The sequence below is a fragment of the Barbatula barbatula genome, assembly GCF_947034865.1.
Source record: "Barbatula barbatula genome assembly, chromosome: 25".
NCBI classification, from domain to species: Eukaryota; Metazoa; Chordata; class Actinopteri; order Cypriniformes; family Nemacheilidae; genus Barbatula; species Barbatula barbatula.
This window is the reverse complement of record NC_136788.1, coordinates 10,108,403-10,125,510: the sequence shown is the minus strand read 5'-3', so window position 1 is coordinate 10,125,510 and position 17,108 is coordinate 10,108,403. Positions and strand designations below refer to the sequence as shown.

At 36.6% G+C, this 17,108-nt stretch overlaps 2 protein-coding genes across 6 annotated transcripts; both read right to left on the bottom strand.

Annotated features, from left to right (window-relative positions):
• Window positions 1-2,060: 2,060 nt before the first annotated feature.
• cUnh11orf96 (chromosome Un C11orf96 homolog) lies at window positions 2,061-3,355 on the bottom strand. Its single transcript, XM_079450461.1, has one exon. It carries the CDS (start codon window positions 3,287-3,289, stop codon window positions 2,771-2,773), a length of 519 nt encoding a protein of 172 aa, XP_079306587.1. The 5' UTR covers window positions 3,290-3,355; the 3' UTR covers window positions 2,061-2,770.
• A 1,894-nt stretch (window positions 3,356-5,249) lies between these two features.
• On the bottom strand, window positions 5,250-16,960 carry alkbh3 (alkB homolog 3, alpha-ketoglutarate dependent dioxygenase). 5 transcript variants are annotated; one of them, XR_013786267.1, is made up of 11 exons: window positions 16,813-16,951; window positions 16,437-16,519; window positions 15,963-16,030; window positions 15,836-15,870; window positions 15,707-15,754; window positions 14,490-14,596; window positions 13,492-13,580; window positions 13,170-13,379; window positions 12,038-12,136; window positions 9,283-9,443; window positions 5,250-6,814 (listed from the first exon to the last, which is right to left on the bottom strand). XR_013786267.1 is itself a non-coding variant. In XM_079449988.1 (10 exons), exons 2-10 carry the CDS (start codon window positions 16,510-16,512, stop codon window positions 9,345-9,347), a joined length of 831 nt encoding a protein of 276 aa, XP_079306114.1. In that variant the 5' UTR covers window positions 16,513-16,519; window positions 16,813-16,960; the 3' UTR covers window positions 8,274-9,344. The 5 variants fall into 5 exon arrangements, 2 of the variants coding, with proteins under 2 accessions (XP_079306114.1, XP_079306113.1); XR_013786268.1 differs by lacking the exon at window positions 16,813-16,951 and having other exon boundaries at window positions 6,579-6,651; window positions 6,745-6,814; window positions 16,437-16,746; XM_079449988.1 differs by lacking the exon at window positions 5,250-6,814 and having other exon boundaries at window positions 8,274-9,443; window positions 16,813-16,960.
• Between the last annotated feature and the right edge of the window lie 148 nt (window positions 16,961-17,108).

Below are 17,108 nucleotides of genomic sequence, written 5' to 3'. Positions count from 1 at the left end.
TCGAATCCTTTTTTGGCAAGAAAGAAAAGATAAAGAACAATTTGTTACATAATAAAGAATGATTTATTCCAAATGCCTTCTGGGAACATGTTTATTATTGAAAGCTATTTTTGTCCAGTACACATTATGCACTAGCCAACCCTCTCATAATCAGATACAGTATATCACAGAATCTCATACATGCATTGGTTTAGGTTTCTATAGTACAAAAACACCAAAAAGATCAGAAAAAGCCTTGACATTAAGCCTTTAATAACATGTAAATGTAAATACACCGAGAGTTTATGGATTGTATTTAGAAAAGGAACGGGAGGAGCTGGTGATGAACATAAAGTTTGTTTTCCCAACACTTTCAAAACATCATCTTTCACTGACCTAACCATCTCCATGGCAACCACATTCAAAGTAGGTTGCTGAGGCACTTCGGTACAGACAGACATGAACAAGCAGTATTTCTCAGAAGGAAAATGTCCTCGAAGCTGAGAAGAATCATTGGAAGACTGATATTGTTGGAGTGCGACCATCTTGTAAACAATGCCCAGCAGTAAGTCCTAATACGTCATGTCATTAATATCTAGCTAAAGGAGAAAACATCCATATTTAGATGCAAGTCTTCTCTGTGGTTCTCTGAAACAGATGGTAATCCCTGAAACATTCACACACTTTCACAACACATCAGAATTACCAGTAGGGTAGAGAGACGTGTTTTCCAAAAATGTAACTGGATCAGAAGTCAAATCAGACAGATGGTATTTTTAGATGCCTGTACTGGCAGATACAGATCTGATATCGAGTAGGGACTCCGGATAGGCATTACGTTGTTTTGGGCTGTGGGTAAACACTGTGTAAACATGTTATCATCTTAGATTATCGTTCAGAGGGCTCAAACTAAACAGTCATTACAGACCCTACAGGTTTTATACTATTCTTTCAAAATCATACATTTAACCGCTCCTAGTAACTTATAGGCAGAAGCCATAAACCCGACACAACCTATTGAGCTTAGGCTATTGTTACAAGAAAGGACATAAAGTTTGTTTTCACAAAACTCTTAAAACATATTATTCCACAGCCCTAACCATCTCCATGGCAACCACACGTTCTTGTACTCATTTGGAGGAGAAGTAGCCCTCCCTGTTGAGTCTGGCATTCCCCAAGTGCTTTCTCCAGTTTTGGTTTCTTGTCACTAGCATGTGGCTTGCCAACTTATGGTCTATTAATATTGGGTTTAAGATTAAGCTATTATAATTTACAAATGTCACTTAATATAATGGTCTGACTTTTACAATCTTACAAACGCTTTCCTGAAGCTCAGTGGTTAGAGCATGGCGCTAGCCATGCCAAGATTATGGGTTTGATCCCAGGGGATTGCACATAGTCAGAAACAGATGTATAATGCAATGTAAGTCGCTTTGGATCAAAGCATCTGCCAAATGCATTAATGTAAATATAAACTTAAAGTAACTCTACTATATTTTCTTACTAATGGATAACGTACATTGTATCTACAGTACATTATGGTATCACTGCAGAAGTATTTGCATTATAAATTTAGTATTTATATCATCAACACAGTTGATGTTCCACAGAAATGTATTTTTCAGTAAGCATCACTAATGTGCATGTTTTTATGACATTAGAATTTTTTATGCATTTTTAAGATGTTAAATTTAGACTTTTTCAAAGTTGGTACAGCCAATGTACTTTGTTAATAATACCATCTATATAACTTTGCGTACCCTGCATTTACTGTAAAGCTTTAGTTTGAAACTATGCAACACATTTTTGCATGAACTAGTTTGCTGTTTAAATTCAAAACCCGAGAAATTGGTATAAGGACAAATTCCACAATATAGAGTTGATCTGTAATCTATGTCTCTAAAAAAATAATACAACTAGATATTTATATATAATATAAATTAGATAATAAGGATTAATCATAGTTTACATTTATATTTAAGTGCTGATAATGACCATTATATTTTAAAAGTCACTCTGTCTTTTGGCATTTTCTAAAAAAACCTGTCAAAAATATATTGACAAAAACAGCAGTAAATCAAGGTTATAAATTTTATTTGCATACCTATGAAAGAAAGTAAGAAACAAATTAACATTATCATAATAAAGGTCAAGTCAAAGAACAGTATAAAGGCTTATGTTTTCTTTTCAGTAACAGTGACTTTACAAGTCCACAGTGTCAACAGAACAATTATCTAAAATTGCTATGCTATGTTATAACAAAATAATCTGTGAATAAATATAAGATACCTTTAAAAAGTAACATAATTTGCTCCTCATTGAGTTCATTTGTAAATTCACCAATCTAGCAGACAACATTAGGGTTTGAAATTCTGTGAAAATACAGTACATGGGTCTGTCAATACATCTTTCAAATGTCCATCATGAATTATATCAAACCCCAACAGTCTACATCCTGCACAGCAGTGAGAACCCATTTGACTGTGCAATCTTTAAACAGGCACATGGGAAACGAAACAACATCTGTTTCAATGGAATACAGCATTATACCTCTTCAGTCCAAGTTCATTAAAGACAAAACTGCTCGTCTTGTGCAAGAAAAAGGAATTTGCGTTGGATTTTGGGTTTCTGAAATGCTACAACTTTGCTCTTGCAGAGGAGCTTAAACAATCACAGTGTAACACGACTGGAATTTGTACGTTGAAATTGCATTGTAAGCATATCATAAGGCTAACAGATGTAAATCAGGAATTTGAAAAGCAGATATGTGTGTGAGCCTTTCCTCCATCTCTCACTGCGCCGAGTCTGAGTCACTGGAGTCCAGACTCGCCTGTGCGGACGCCGTGCGGCAGCTCTGTGTGGATCCTGATTGATGCAAAGTCTGTGTGCTCTTCCTCAGACTCTCCAGCGACTGCAAGAACGATCGTCTCGCACGTTCCTCCTCCAGAGGCGAAGCCCCTTCCTCCTCCACCTCAGCTATCTCAGCGAAGGTCACCGGCTGGGTCTTGAACCGGGCATCTCGGGGCCGCCTAGGACGGTTCCGACCCCGTGCCATACACTTGGGTACAGGCAGCTGTTGGGGAAACTCCTCCATGGCTGATGCCAAGATGTGTGCGGGTAGCACGGCGAAACCCACCGTCTCCATAGGGCGTGCAGCCATAGGTTTAGATGGTTGTGCGTTCGTCTTCGGAGATGTCAGTGATGGGAGAACTTTGTAATTCTCCAGTTTTCTCTGTGCAAGTTGATTTTTTGCTCTGTTTGTTTCAAGAGCGTTTCGTCTTATCCTTAAGTTCCAGAAGATCAGGTTCATAAATGCTCAGAATTTGCTACAGACTTGTTTGTGCAGTCTTGCCGTTTCGCTTCCGCTTCTCAGCGTGCTACTGACAGGGATGAACCAGCTCAGGCTTTTATAGTGCTTCACTCCCCCAGGATCTCCCCACTCCGTACAGGCTCCGCCCACCCACTGAGAACCCTGCTGCCATTCCACTCCCTCCGAATCAGATCCTTGAAATAAATGCCAGCAGGGGAGGGAGTTGGGAAACAGAGAAGGGGTTGGGGCAGAAGGGAAGGGGATACGTGCAGTTACAACAGAGGGAAAATATATAAAAGAGTAACAAACACATGGGCAGGAGAGTAAGTGGTTAAATGCACGAGACAAACAAATGTGGTCTAAAAAGATTATCTTTGATTTAAAAATACAGTAGATATCTGTACACACTGTGCATAAAATAGTAACAAATGTAAGGGCTGGATATATACATTGTGATAAGAGTTGTCCATTCACATTGAATTGGGTCCAAAACATATATTTTTTTGTGGGATTTGTTTCTTTTAACCTTGGCACAAATGGAAAGGACTTTGACAAACAATATCATTAGCCAACTGAATGCAAGCAAATTCACATTATCCTCTTTGGTACAAAGGTCATATTTTCATCAATACTCTTCAGAACATTCTGACATGAATCATCAGGTTTTGCACAAGCTTGTGGAATCCAAGTCATCTCAAGTGCACGATGTCATTAAAGCAAAAGGGGACATGCCACATACTAAGACATTTTAGAATTCATGAAAATGTTCAAAGTTAAAGGAATACTGCACCCCAAAATTAAACTCTTTAATAATTTACTCACCCTTGTGTCATTCCAAACCTGTATGACTTTTGAAGATTTTGAAGCAACATTGATCCCCATTGACTTCCACATGGACACAAAACCACTGACACATTTCTCAAAATACTTCTCTTGTGTTCCACAAACAAAAGAGTCACAAACAGGTTTTAAATGACACAAGGGCGAAAACAATATGACTGCATTTTTACTTTTGGGTGAACTGTCCCTTTTAAGGAGTAGTTCACTATAAAATTGTAAATGTATGGATTAGATTCTGAGTATTCCTCATAAGCCTCAATTTGTTTTCGACAGAAGAAATAAACACACAGACGGCTTTTATGACATGTGGGTGAGTGAATTATCATGAAACTTTAATTTGATAGTAAATCACTCCTTTAAGTATCATTCTATTTCAATTTGTAATGGAATATAGACTCTACAACATATAAGCACTATTTTTCATTTACTAGACGTGTAGTAAGCTCTAGTCAACATGCACATGTCAAGAATCACACCTCACACTGCCAAGGCCATGATCTCATCTCCATAATAAGCGTAGCATTCATTTCTCTGACTTCCAGTATCATTCTGATCTGTCATTGACTACATTCAACTTCTAAAAGCCCCGGACAAGCAATGAGCCCGAAGATACTTTAGGTGCAGTGAGTAAACGCATGGGCTGGATTTGATGACATAAGCCACGGACCCGTTTCGTCATGGGCTCTAAGGATGACCCTTTAAAACCAAAACAGGAAACCATCAACCACACTCCCTGGTTCTTGCTTCCCAGATTTCAGACGCAGTAGGGCTACCGTAAAGTCTACTGTAAATAAAATTGAATCTATTTTGGGACAGAGGGACCAGACACTAGCAAACACATACACGTTCACCCGCTGTCAATCAGGTGACATCATGTGATGATGTCAAGATATGCAGACCATGTGTCACAGGAACACATTGTCAATTTGATTATCAGCTTAATAATTTTTAACCTTGCAATTCTACAATCTTTTTAACAATAAAAAATAATAAAATCAGATCCTAACAATAGACAAATACAAGCTATTTTGAAAAATTTTGGTACCCGAACAACATTCAACATCCTCATTCACTTCTATAGCACAAAATCAATGCAAGTCAATGGGTACCGCAATTGCTTGGTTACCAACATTCTTTAAAATATTTTATTTTGTGGTATGCAGAAGAAAGTCATACAGGTTTAAAATGACAAAAGGGTGAGTAAATAATGACTATTCATTTATGGAGAACTATCCCTTTAAGACCTGGCCCTGGAAAACCCTCCACTCCATCCAAAAGTCACATCCTCCTGACTTACCCATCACGGACCAAAACATTCCACTACGGTAATGGATAACACATAAACATACATTTCTCACGTTAAGCTACATCAACATGTTATTTATGTTATAACTTACAAGTTGGTTTCAACATATACAAGCATTTAAAAAAGCATGAATGCCATAACACTTGGAGTATGATACATTTCTGAAATGAAATATAATAAGAAATAAAGTATACAAATATAAATGCTAAATATGCATATAAATAAACAATACAAAATATAAACGCATTTACTCAAAGGGTCCCAAGGTTTAGACACTCATAATTTTTCCCACATTTGAGACCAAATAGGAAGCTCATCCAAATTTGGAAAAAACACAAAGAGGACTATAAAAATAAAACTTTAAATTTAAAATAAAACTTTTATATTTTAGCATCTTCAGTTACCTTGACTAGATTTTGTTCTCTTGGCATTTTATCAAGCAGCTTCTTGAGGTTTCACCATGAGATTCTTTTTAAACAACACTGAGTAGAACCCTATTTCTATCTATTTTGTGATCTTATTGGCTGATCTTTCTTCATTATTCAAATTTAATCATTCCAAAGACATTTTTGACTAAATGCAACTTTTAGTTTGTAATGAAAAAAAATCTGCATTTGCACAATTCTATTTTTGTCGACAAAACTAATTTTAGACACTTCAAAACCTCTTTAAGACAATGAGAAACATTTCACTCAATTATGCTAAAACTTTAGACCCATAGTTTATATACATATATTATTATACACATCACACATACTGTATATATGTGTGTATACATTTAATATTATGTAATACAATATTAAATGATAAATCATATTTAAGCAGCATCTTTCTCAAGGACGTAAAAACGCTGTGGGGGATCTGCCCATAATCTGAGGGTGAATCTCAGTGCAGAATGCAATGTACTCTCTGCAGATGTTGTTTTTGTTTTCTGCAGGAAAAAGGAGTTTTCCTCCTTTCCTTACCCGCAGTAATCTGGTTCTTACTACCGACAGCAATGAAAAGAGCCGAGATGGAACACAGGCCTGGATTTCAAAAGACAACACTTCAGATAATGACTTTGTGCGGATGCAGCGCATGTTGCTGTTAGCTTTGTGTGTCCAGACCCATGACATAGCCTTCTGATCTGGGAATTAAGAGGAGTGAGGACGTGTCATCATGAAAGTCTGGCACAGGTCATTCCGGGGGTGAAAACGTTGGGTGGACTCCAAGTTGTCTGGACCAAGAACAACAGACCACATCTATTCAAAACATGCTTAAAATGAAGCTGGGCCTTTTGAAGCATCTTAAGGTTAAAGGGATAGTTCACCCAAAAATGAAAAAGCTTTCATCATTTATTCCCTCTCCTGTCCGTCCAAACTTGTTTGACTTTCTTTCTTCTGTAAAACAGAAAAGAAGATATTTTAAAGAATGTTGGTAACTGAACGACATTGGCCGCCATTGACACTTACTGACTCTCACACTGTATGGATTAGACACAAAACCACTGAGATATTAAAATATCTTTGTGCTGCACAGAAGAAATAAATGTAATACAGGCTAGGAATGACAAGATGGTGAATAAATGACAAATGTTTTATTTTAGGTGAACTATCCCTTTAAGTAAGTATTGAGATGCAAGATGCACATAGTTTCCATGATTCTTACGTAACTTGAAAGCAGACTCCTTTTGTTGGACGCAAGAAACCTTTTCCAGCACTCACAGACAGGTGTTAACAACAAATCTCGCTAACAAACGCCCATTAAAGGCTATTGGCAGAGAGTCTGGCAGGAGGAGTATGTGTGTCACATATTCACAGTGCACCTGGGAATTATTGAAAGCATGGATCATCAAGTCAGATTTTACATTTATGTAATGATACTTATGCCAGTTGCGCAATAGTGGTAGAAAGGTATTTTGACAACCGATTAATGCTGGTTAACTAAACAAACTAAAGTGTGAGATGGGTGTATTTGTGACCATGGACCACAAAACCAGTTATAAGGGTCAATTTTTGAAATTGTGATTTATACATAATCTGAAAGCTTTCCATTGATGTATTGTTTGTTAGTATAGGACAATATTTGGTCGAGATACAGCTATTAGAAAATCTGGAATCTGAGGGTGCAAAATAATCAATATTGAGAAAATCGCCTGTAAAGTTGTCCATCAGAGGCGCTGTAGCGGGTAATTGTTAAAAGTGATAGTTCACCCAAAAAAGATTTTGTTTACCCAACATTTACCCTGCCTCTTGAAATTTCAACCCTTTCAAACTTTCTTTGTTCTTCAGAAAACACAATATGATATTTTGAAGAAAGTTGGTATCCGAACAAGACTGGACCCCCAATCACAAAACCAATGCAATGCAATTGAAATGAAAACAAAGGTGAGGAAATGATGACAGGACTTTAAGAAAAACAGGAATAGAAAGTTAATTCTAAGCTTTACATAGATACCAAACTTGAGTGGGCAATTCCCAAAGAGTGGGCAGCAGCGAGCGATGTAGGTATGTTTCCAGTCATCTGTGTTCACGATTTCACTGTATCCACTCAAAAGAAAAAACGGTTGTGATATATTTACGGTAGAAAATTTACAGAATATCTTCACAGAACATGATCTTTACTTAATATCCTTAAGATTTTTGGCATAAAAGACAAATTGATCATTTTGAGCCATACAATGTGTTTTTGGCTTTTGCTACAAATACCAAAGTATACTAATGGTCCAGGGTCATATTTAATGTTGCGTGTAAAACATAAACCTCTACCTAACTCTAACCCAACAGTGTGTAGAAAGAAAGTGAGACATTACATTAAAGGTAATTGTGGTGGAAAAATAATGATCCCATTACACAGCAGGGGTCTCCAACATTCCTCAACAAAAGCTTTATTTCCATGTACAGGTCGGTCTTTATGGGAAATCTCTGAAAGGCACCGCATCGCCAGCGGGATATAATGGAAAACCAAGTAACTCAAATGAAAGTGCAGCAACAAATCACTCGAAACCTCAAGCTAGTGCATGAGTGTGAGATTTACAATCGACAGTACCTAAACATTCTGATAAAGTTCTTTGGCTAAAATCGGCCATTGAAAAGTGCTGCCAAGGGCATTTTTTAATTGCAGACAGTGTTTCTAAGCTTCCCATATTTCACAGTTGCACTATGTATTATAAAGTTTGAAGCGATTGCTCTTAAACATCATATACAGAACATTAAAACAGTTCTTTGGGAACTCTCTTGAGGATGCCGATGACGTGTGTTGACAGAGGGAGCCATTCAGCCCACCAGCCAACCCCTGAAAGACTCGACGTGACTAATAAAAAATGATAATGCCAACAGCAAGTGTAAAACTCGGCCAATAAAAACACAATTACATGTACTCTTGATAATGATGTAGCCAAATAAAAATACTAAAAGTTCGCCATGAAATTGTTCACTTTAATGATAAAATGTACCAAATAACTAACTTTGTTTTAATGTGCTTGCAGCATCATTTTGTTGATGTTAAGAGGATGGTGACAAGAAATGAACTACGGTTTGTAGTTCACATTTATTCAGCCAAAAGCTATGAACATTTACAACACAAAATATTTTCAACAGACCCCTAGGGGGCTGTAACCAAAATATTGAGCCACTCGGCTCTCTTTACAGTTTACTGGACATATCAACAGTGTAAACAAGTAACCCCTACACTTTTTATTACACAAACAAACAATATTGTGAACAATTGCTTTGTGCAAAAATGGTAATTTATGTTAACAAAAACACTTCAATTTTAGGTTAGAAAATAAACCTTTGCATGTTGTAATTATTTTAATAAATAAAGTATAACAGAACGGATGCATTTAACAGTATGGACTGTGACTGACCACATCTTCAAGCCTGTTGTCAAACCGGCTTCATCTCTACTGTGCCGTTTTGTTTCTCATCTCTAGGAACTCCTACCGGCATGCTCCCTCTCTGGGAATATGGTGCGGAAGGTGAGGTTTATCCGAGGTCCTCGATCGTGGTATTCCTTTGCCACCTGATGCTATACCAAAGAACATTAAAGGGAAAGTTATTTTCAAAAATGAAGATTCTGTCATTATGTACATGCCTTCTTGTCATTTCAAACCTGTGTGACTTTCTTTCTTTTGCAAAACATAAAAGATGATATTTTTTAAAATGTTGGTAAAGGAAAACCGTTGGTCCCCAGTGGTTTTGTGACCATATAGTAAAAGTCAATGGGAACCAACTTTGTTTGGTACCAACATTTTTCAAAATGTCTTCTTTTGTGTTATGCAGAAGAAAGAAAATCACACAGGTTTAAAATGACCTATGATGACATCATATCCTTTTTAAAGTGAACATATTTATAGTTTGAATGAAGTGAATAATACAAGAGACAAACATCAGCTTCACGCTTCTGGATTAACTCAACCCAGTGGCCTAGTTTCAATGAGCTAATGCACATCCTGGCTGTGAACATTTGTTATGGTTAGTAACATTTAGTCAATTAATGTGTATACTCATTTAGGTTATTAATGTAGGTTATTAATGTAAAATAATATCAGTTCTACATTTTTAGTAAAGACAACGTCCATTGCCAGCAAAACAATTATGTACTCAATTGCAAGCACGCAGTATATTATGCTGCCACGTTTTATTGCTGTTAATATATTTATTTGTGGTATGTTTACATAGTCAAAAGCCTGTTTATGCGATGCTGGAAAAGACCAGGACTAAAACTTCAAAGTTAAAATAGAAGAGCTGATTCAAGCAGATGAGGCAGGCTGACGATACTGTACAATACATACAACCCAGATACTGATGTTTTGTTATTTATTTACCCCATGTCGTTCAAAGCCTGTATGTGACTCTCTTTTCTATGGAGCACAACAAAATATATTTTGAGAAATGTCCATATAATGGAGGTGAATGGGGGCGTTCTTCTAAATAACTATTGAACATCATTATTGTGTTTGGTGTAAACATACCATCTTTCTATTTTGCACACTGCTAACAGCCGAACACATGGACCTAGTTAGTTGTATTGTGACAGATCCATGTGAGTTACGCCAACCTAATAAGATCCTCTGAAAGCTTTTTGGCTCAATCTGCAAGTGACCTTTTCTTATAACGTTTAAAGGTGTCGCCATAAAACGCCCTGACCTTTCTCTGTTCTTTGTGTCCAACCAGAGGCCCGCAGTTTTGCCTTGGAGTCGGAATCTAAAGCCACGTCTTCAACAGGACAAAAATAACCTCCAGCAGGCTTTAATATTAAACAGGGGAACATCGATAATATTCAACCAAGTCTTTCCAATCTCCTGATCTAAACAGAGACTTATTACTGACTCGAGCATGTTCTGAAGAACTTACTGTAACTCTTGATAACAAGATCATCACTACTAAATGTGATCATGTTCAGAACATCCAGAACATACTGTAACGGTATTGCCCAAAGCAAGGAACACGGTCTTCCACGCTGCCTATCGGCTTTGTCTGCTTTATCAACAACATTTAGAAAATGGACAAGCTGCCAGTGAATAACAATTTAGACTAAACTAGCCTTCTTGCCAGGTTTCAACTTCTTGAAACACCCTTTTTGGATAATGTTTGAGAATTGGTTCAAATAATATGCTGACAACGTAATTTACTAATAAACATTCTATGGCTGGCCAAGCTCAGTTCCAACACTTCAAACTAGCCTAAATATAAGTGAAATTCTTAATTTGTGTTATAAGTGCTCATTGGGACAATATAAAACCTTTTGTACAAGTGCCACATTTGTTTGTTAAATATTTTTATAAATGTGATCCTTTCAGCCACTCAAAATTTTGTGAAACGGCAGAACATAATAAAATATACTGGCATTATACAGTAGTGGCTAAAAGTGACGTGTTTGGTCTTTATTCAAATATTTTATTAAAGATGCATTAAAAACATAACATGCATGACGCGTAGCTTTGAGTGTAAACCGAAGCACAGCTTTGAAAATAATTTAAGGAGGTTTGGCAAAAGAAATACGCACAACTCATGCACAAAGCCTACCGAACCACAAGAATACAAGATATTACCGCGAAAGAAAACAAAAAAGATTGACAACTGATGTCCATGTTTGCTTTATTTATCATGAGCTTCTTGTTTTTCTATGCATTTGTAGTTGTAAATTGTGTTGATTGTTCTCTGATATGCTGTAGTTTAGTTTTGTGTCAAACAATTGGCAAATAAATACCATTTAAAAAAGTGTTTTGTCTACTTTGTAACATACACCTCATATATGGATGGTTCAATCTAATCTGAGGCACAAATATTCCCCACCAGACATCACTTTTGGCCACTACTTTGTAACTAAAACAGCCATTCTATGTTTCAAATTACTAAATTAAATACATTTCGTTGCACTGTACTTGTATGTGTGTAATGACAATAAATTGAATCCAATCCCAAAAAAAAATATATATATAATTTTCATCCCTGCCGTCTTTTCTAAATTAGGTGCCTTGTGATGTCACGTTTGTGATTTGTGAGGCATTGTGCTCCGGTTTCTAAAATCTATTATATATTTCACTGTCATTTCAGCGACCGCAGTCACTAGAAAAACATTCCTAACAGCAGTTCAACATGACGTAGCGGTTCCTGTACCTGCCAGTCTGTCTGCGTACAGCCTTCCATGAGCAGCAGTGTCCCATGAGTCAGCGGGATCCGCAGGTGCTCTACATAGGTGAAGTCGCCTTTATCCTCCTGAAACCGAGAAACCAACAGATCAACTGAACATTTGTCCTTTACATACACTGTTGGCCCATGATACATAAAGAAGGTATATTTAATCATAATTTTAAAGGTGCTGTGTGTAATTTTGGGTAGGATTTAATGACAGAAATGCAATATGATGTACATAAATATTTCTTCAGAGGTGTATAAAGACTTTACATAATAAAGCGTAGCCGGTTCAAGCCGGTTGAGATGTTATTTGAATCCCAATACATGTTTTGAACAGCAGGGGCCACTGTGTTTACTGCAAACTTGGAGAATATGGATATGCTGATATTAAATGTAAAAAATCCAAGTCAAAGTCTTAGTTTGTTCATTTTAAAGAGACTTTTGTATTATTAGTTTCTTATGTGATTTGGAATTTGTCTAAAAATTGCAGTTTAGTTTTGTTATTTGGCATGAAATATATTTGTATTAAGCATATTGAGCATTTGGGAAATAATAAAAGGGCAGTTGTTCATGCCTAATTTGTCTTAACTCATTTTATACTAATAAATCTAGGTGAATCGGATCGTGAAATGATCGTGAAATGCATCGTTACATCCCGAAAGAATGTTTTTATTACCTTAGAATGAGCTATTTCTATCGAAATACACTGCGGGTCCTCTTGCATGGAATTCACCATGTTGTTTCTACAGTAGCCCTAAATGAACAAACTGCTCTACAGAGCACGTTTCGTAAATACGTTATCTCCTTCAGCAAAGAAGCGAAAACACTACAACGTCTTAGCTCTGTGTCAGCCACCATAGTGCTTTGAAAGGGAGGGGGGAGTGAGCCGTTGGTTGCAAATCGCAACCTCACCACTAGATGCCGCTACATTTCGTACAGTCGCTGTTTAATTGCACAAATAAAGGATGTAAAATAGTCACATAAGTGGATCGTAACATATGGCAACGTTAATGCTCTAGTTTCTAATGCATCATTTTGATAGGACGTTGATTCCTTTCATAAACACTAGTTTACCTGTGACAGGAGGTTAAACACAAAAAATCTGCAGACTTACAGGAAGCGGCTGTTTACGCAGACTGAACACCCTTGTGTCTCCCAGACTCAGAGAGGCGATGGTAGGCTGGGGTCCCAGCGAAGGCTCATTGTCACTGTGCCAGCCAATACTGTCTTTACCATCCCGGTACAGGTTACAAAGCAATGAGTTGAAGGTGTGGCCGCTCTTCTGCTCGATGGCCAGACGCACTGTAGCGAGAACTGGATGCCACTATAACAGTAAACATATATATGTATATAATTAACTTTCAACACTTTGATAGTACATTTAATTTAAAAGGCCATTTTTGCTAATGCATCACAACACTGTAGCACAGATATACCTGAGAGTTGCCTTCCAAAGTGGAGCGTGAATATGTATATGGCAACTCCCCATACCAGCAAGTGAGTCTTGGTTCCTCATATGCACTGCCTGCGGTGGATGACACACTAAAAGTCAACAATATTATAAATAAGGCTTTTGTATCACATGCTTTTTGTGTAACTTTCTCCATCACAAAATGCAAGAATTAAACAAAAATGGCATATGACAGATGCAGTTTTGAATCAGGTTTTATTTTACAATTCTTCTCTGTCCGTCAATAAAAAGTGGGAAAAAGGGCACCAAATAAGGAGCTGAAATGCACTCTCTGAGTTTCAGTACAGGAACACAAAAAAGAGGTTTGATCAATCATAGTCACTGGTTCAAAGCACATGTTTAAACATTGTGTATATGTGGGACTTTTTCACAGTGTCAGATCTGGTGAAGGTAAACAGACGAGGGAGCTTGAGGCAGTGGCAGTCCTGCCAATGTAGAGATGAAGAGGAACTCATGGATAGTGTTAGTCACCACGAGAAGTTTTTCTGCAAGCATGTGTGGGGTAGACAGATGCAAAGACTGTCGCGCGTGATAAACGCACATTTTTACCACTGGGGGGACGGATGGCCGACTTTGGGTCATGTGACTAATTGCTTATGCGCCACAGGTCAATTGCATCCCAACATTATGATATCAAAGACAGCATGCAGGGATTGAAAATCCTTCTCAAACTAGTCATTTTTAAAAGGCAAATTCATCCTTTCAAGAGCTTCCTGCTAAAATAGCTCGTATAATAAAATATTTGCAATTTAGATTGCATACAGTATAGACATTTTTTTCAAGATGTAAACAAGACGGATCCAAAAGCACTTAACATTTTATTTCACATACTCTACATAATAAAGTCTTAAAGAGGTTTGTTACTGGACCAGAGTATTATTCACGTCTGGTGCATAATATTTTTCGATCAGTTATAAAACTTCTCAAATCTTTTCCACTATTGTGCAGCAACCTGTCACTTACCCATCATCCTATAATTGGTCTTCTGAGACCAGGGCAGTTCAGCGAGCAACTTGCTAAACATCCAGTCAGCCTCCTCTTGCGGTAGGAACCCCGGGAACAATCTCAATCTGGACAGAAACACAGTATGCGGTTGCTCTACTATCTTATTTGGTGTATAATACAACACTGGCCTTGGTCTTTATGGGTGATTCAAATGAAATCTTAAGATGTCAAACACGATTTTCTTAAAAAGACTTGCATCAACACATTTCCTTTTAGTTCATTAAAAACAAGGCATAACATGTTTAAAAAGCATTCATTTCAAAACTTTTACTGACAGTTTAACACAATTTCTATTTTTCTTTACACAAAAGGTTATACAAAATTCTCATTACCATAACAATTTAAAACTGTCAATCCCATAGCATGTTTTGCTGAAAAAAGAAAGTGATGCCATGATAACTAAGCAAGTTTTTAATAATCATGCGCAATAAGACATTAATGTAGTATATTTAAATGGAAAATTATGAATGACAAGAGAATATTAAGCTTTAAACTAGAAAATTATATTTGTGTTTCTTTAAACATCCTTTGGAAATTTTTTGAATATATCATGAAAATATCAGTCATGGTATTCATAACTATTTATTCATTTTTTTATACTGTACATGAATATTCTGTCAATAATTGTTTTGTCATGTTTTATCATTTGAGAACATCTAGTACAACATCCAATTGTTTTTTTTCATAATATTTTAATTTAACTCTGTTTGAATTACAAATATTATGCAAATTGAGACGCATTACGGTAATGAGAATTTCAGCAGTTAAAGCAACAAAATACATAAATTCATTCCTATGTTAACACAATGTTAATGTTAATTGTGATCATTTTTTTGCGTTACCATACTAGATTTTATGAATAAAATCTTTGCTGAAAATCAATCTTTCTATAGGGGACTAAGTTATTCATGCATGCCTGTGATCAGGGTCCCACATCCTTAATCATATCGTCACTGTTGGACTAAAAGTTCGTACCTTCAAAACCAACATTTCACTGTTGTCAATTTTGACAAGCTATTTTTAATAAATTTATTCATTTCATATTTGTCTGCGGGTTTTGCAAATATTTAGAGTGATCCACATGAAAAAATCTAAATCTTGGAGATAGTCTGACAGTGAAAATATTAAACAGTATGCTACTAATAAAAAGCTAAAAACTAAATCTGTATTCTTACCGTGAAACTCCCATAGGACCTTGACTAATCTCATAGTCACCAGCATCTCTGAGAAAAAAAGACCACAGTCGATATACATGATGTGTTAATCACCAGCTGCTTGATAATGTTTCAGATCGAGTCACTCACTCGATCACTTTCTCCGGAGGTATTTCTCTGAAGGTCTGAAAAAAACAAAAGACAAATCAGACAAACAAGACAAACCACGTGCCAGGAAACTACATACAAAAGCTCTGTGCTACAGAATTGCTCTTACGTTAACTGGCTGATTGAACACAAATGACTGTGGTCCAGACTTCCATGACACTTGTGTCGACTGGACATCTTAAGATAAAACAACAGCATTGAACGCAATTTCTTAACAAAACCATTCATGCATCACTGTAATGACTTGACAAAAGCGTAAAAAATATTTTGTAACCAAAATAAAAAAACATCCACAAATTAGTTCACTACTTTTCCTCTTTGTCTGGTCACTAGAACAAGATCTCAACCTTTTTTATTTCTATTCAACATTAAAATAACCAAACATCACGAAGCATCTTGAGGATTTACGTAAATGATTTTAAGTCATCTTGAGGCCATGGGATGGGATGACAGAATGCACATTTTTTGTTGACTTAAATGTCACATTAACTTCTGTTATTCTTGATATAACATCTGTACACGGTCAACTTTATTTTTCTCGTGTAGGTTTACCCAAATAAAGTGCGTATTACGTTGTACCCACCAGCAGGGCGTTGTGGTCTGATCGGAGGTTTAGCCCAAGAGCCCTGGACCCTCAAGCGCTGTCTTTTATCCGTCATCAAACAACTGATAAAAACGAGAAATATATCTGATGTCACTGCCACCTTGAGGCTTTTAGTAAACCATATAAACAAAATAAGACGTTCGTTCTTTTCATTATGTTTTGTACTACGTGTCAGCAACATTTGAGTCATTTCACCTGTTAGATATTGTAAAAAGCACATCTACTTTCTGAAAAATGAATAACATAAGTGCTCATGTTTGACAATTGCGAGAGACACTGACGGTGTTCGATCATGTAACGTATATCAGTCACTGTTTGTTTAATACCAAACATTGTTACCTTCATCAATACTTACTTTAGTCGACAAAGTACTTTAAACTCAATAGATTACTTAAATAATCTTTCCAAGCCTCGGTTTGTGCAGCACAATCTGAGAATTCTGGTGTTCTGCGAAAACAGTCCGGCTTGTTACAAAGACCAGCGAAACGGTTCCTACCAGGAGTTAAAAGCTTTGATTCATTAAAGCATTTATGAACATAAAATGCATTACATATATGTAAAATGCGCTTTATCAAATATGTACGGACTAGTGTGCAAAAAACATTAATACAGGTTGTGACGAGAAAACTTTGAAAAACTCAGGAAGGACAA

Bases quoted from the DNA above. Each gene is read 5' to 3' on its own strand.
- cUnh11orf96 (XM_079450461.1), bottom strand. From the start codon at position 3,289: ATGAACCTGATCTTCTGGAACTTAAGGATAAGACGAAACGCTCTTGAA.
- alkbh3 (XM_079449987.1), bottom strand. From the start codon at position 16,677: ATGTGCTTTTTACAATATCTAACAGGTGAAATGACTCAAATGTTGCTG. The intron at 15,755-15,835 runs GTGAGTGACTCG...TTTTTTTCTCAG, and splicing joins CCTCCGGAGAAAGTGATCGA to AGATGCTGGTGACTATGAGA. The intron at 14,597-15,706 runs GTAAGAATACAG...GTTTCTGTCCAG, and splicing joins GGTCCTATGGGAGTTTCACG to ATTGAGATTGTTCCCGGGGT.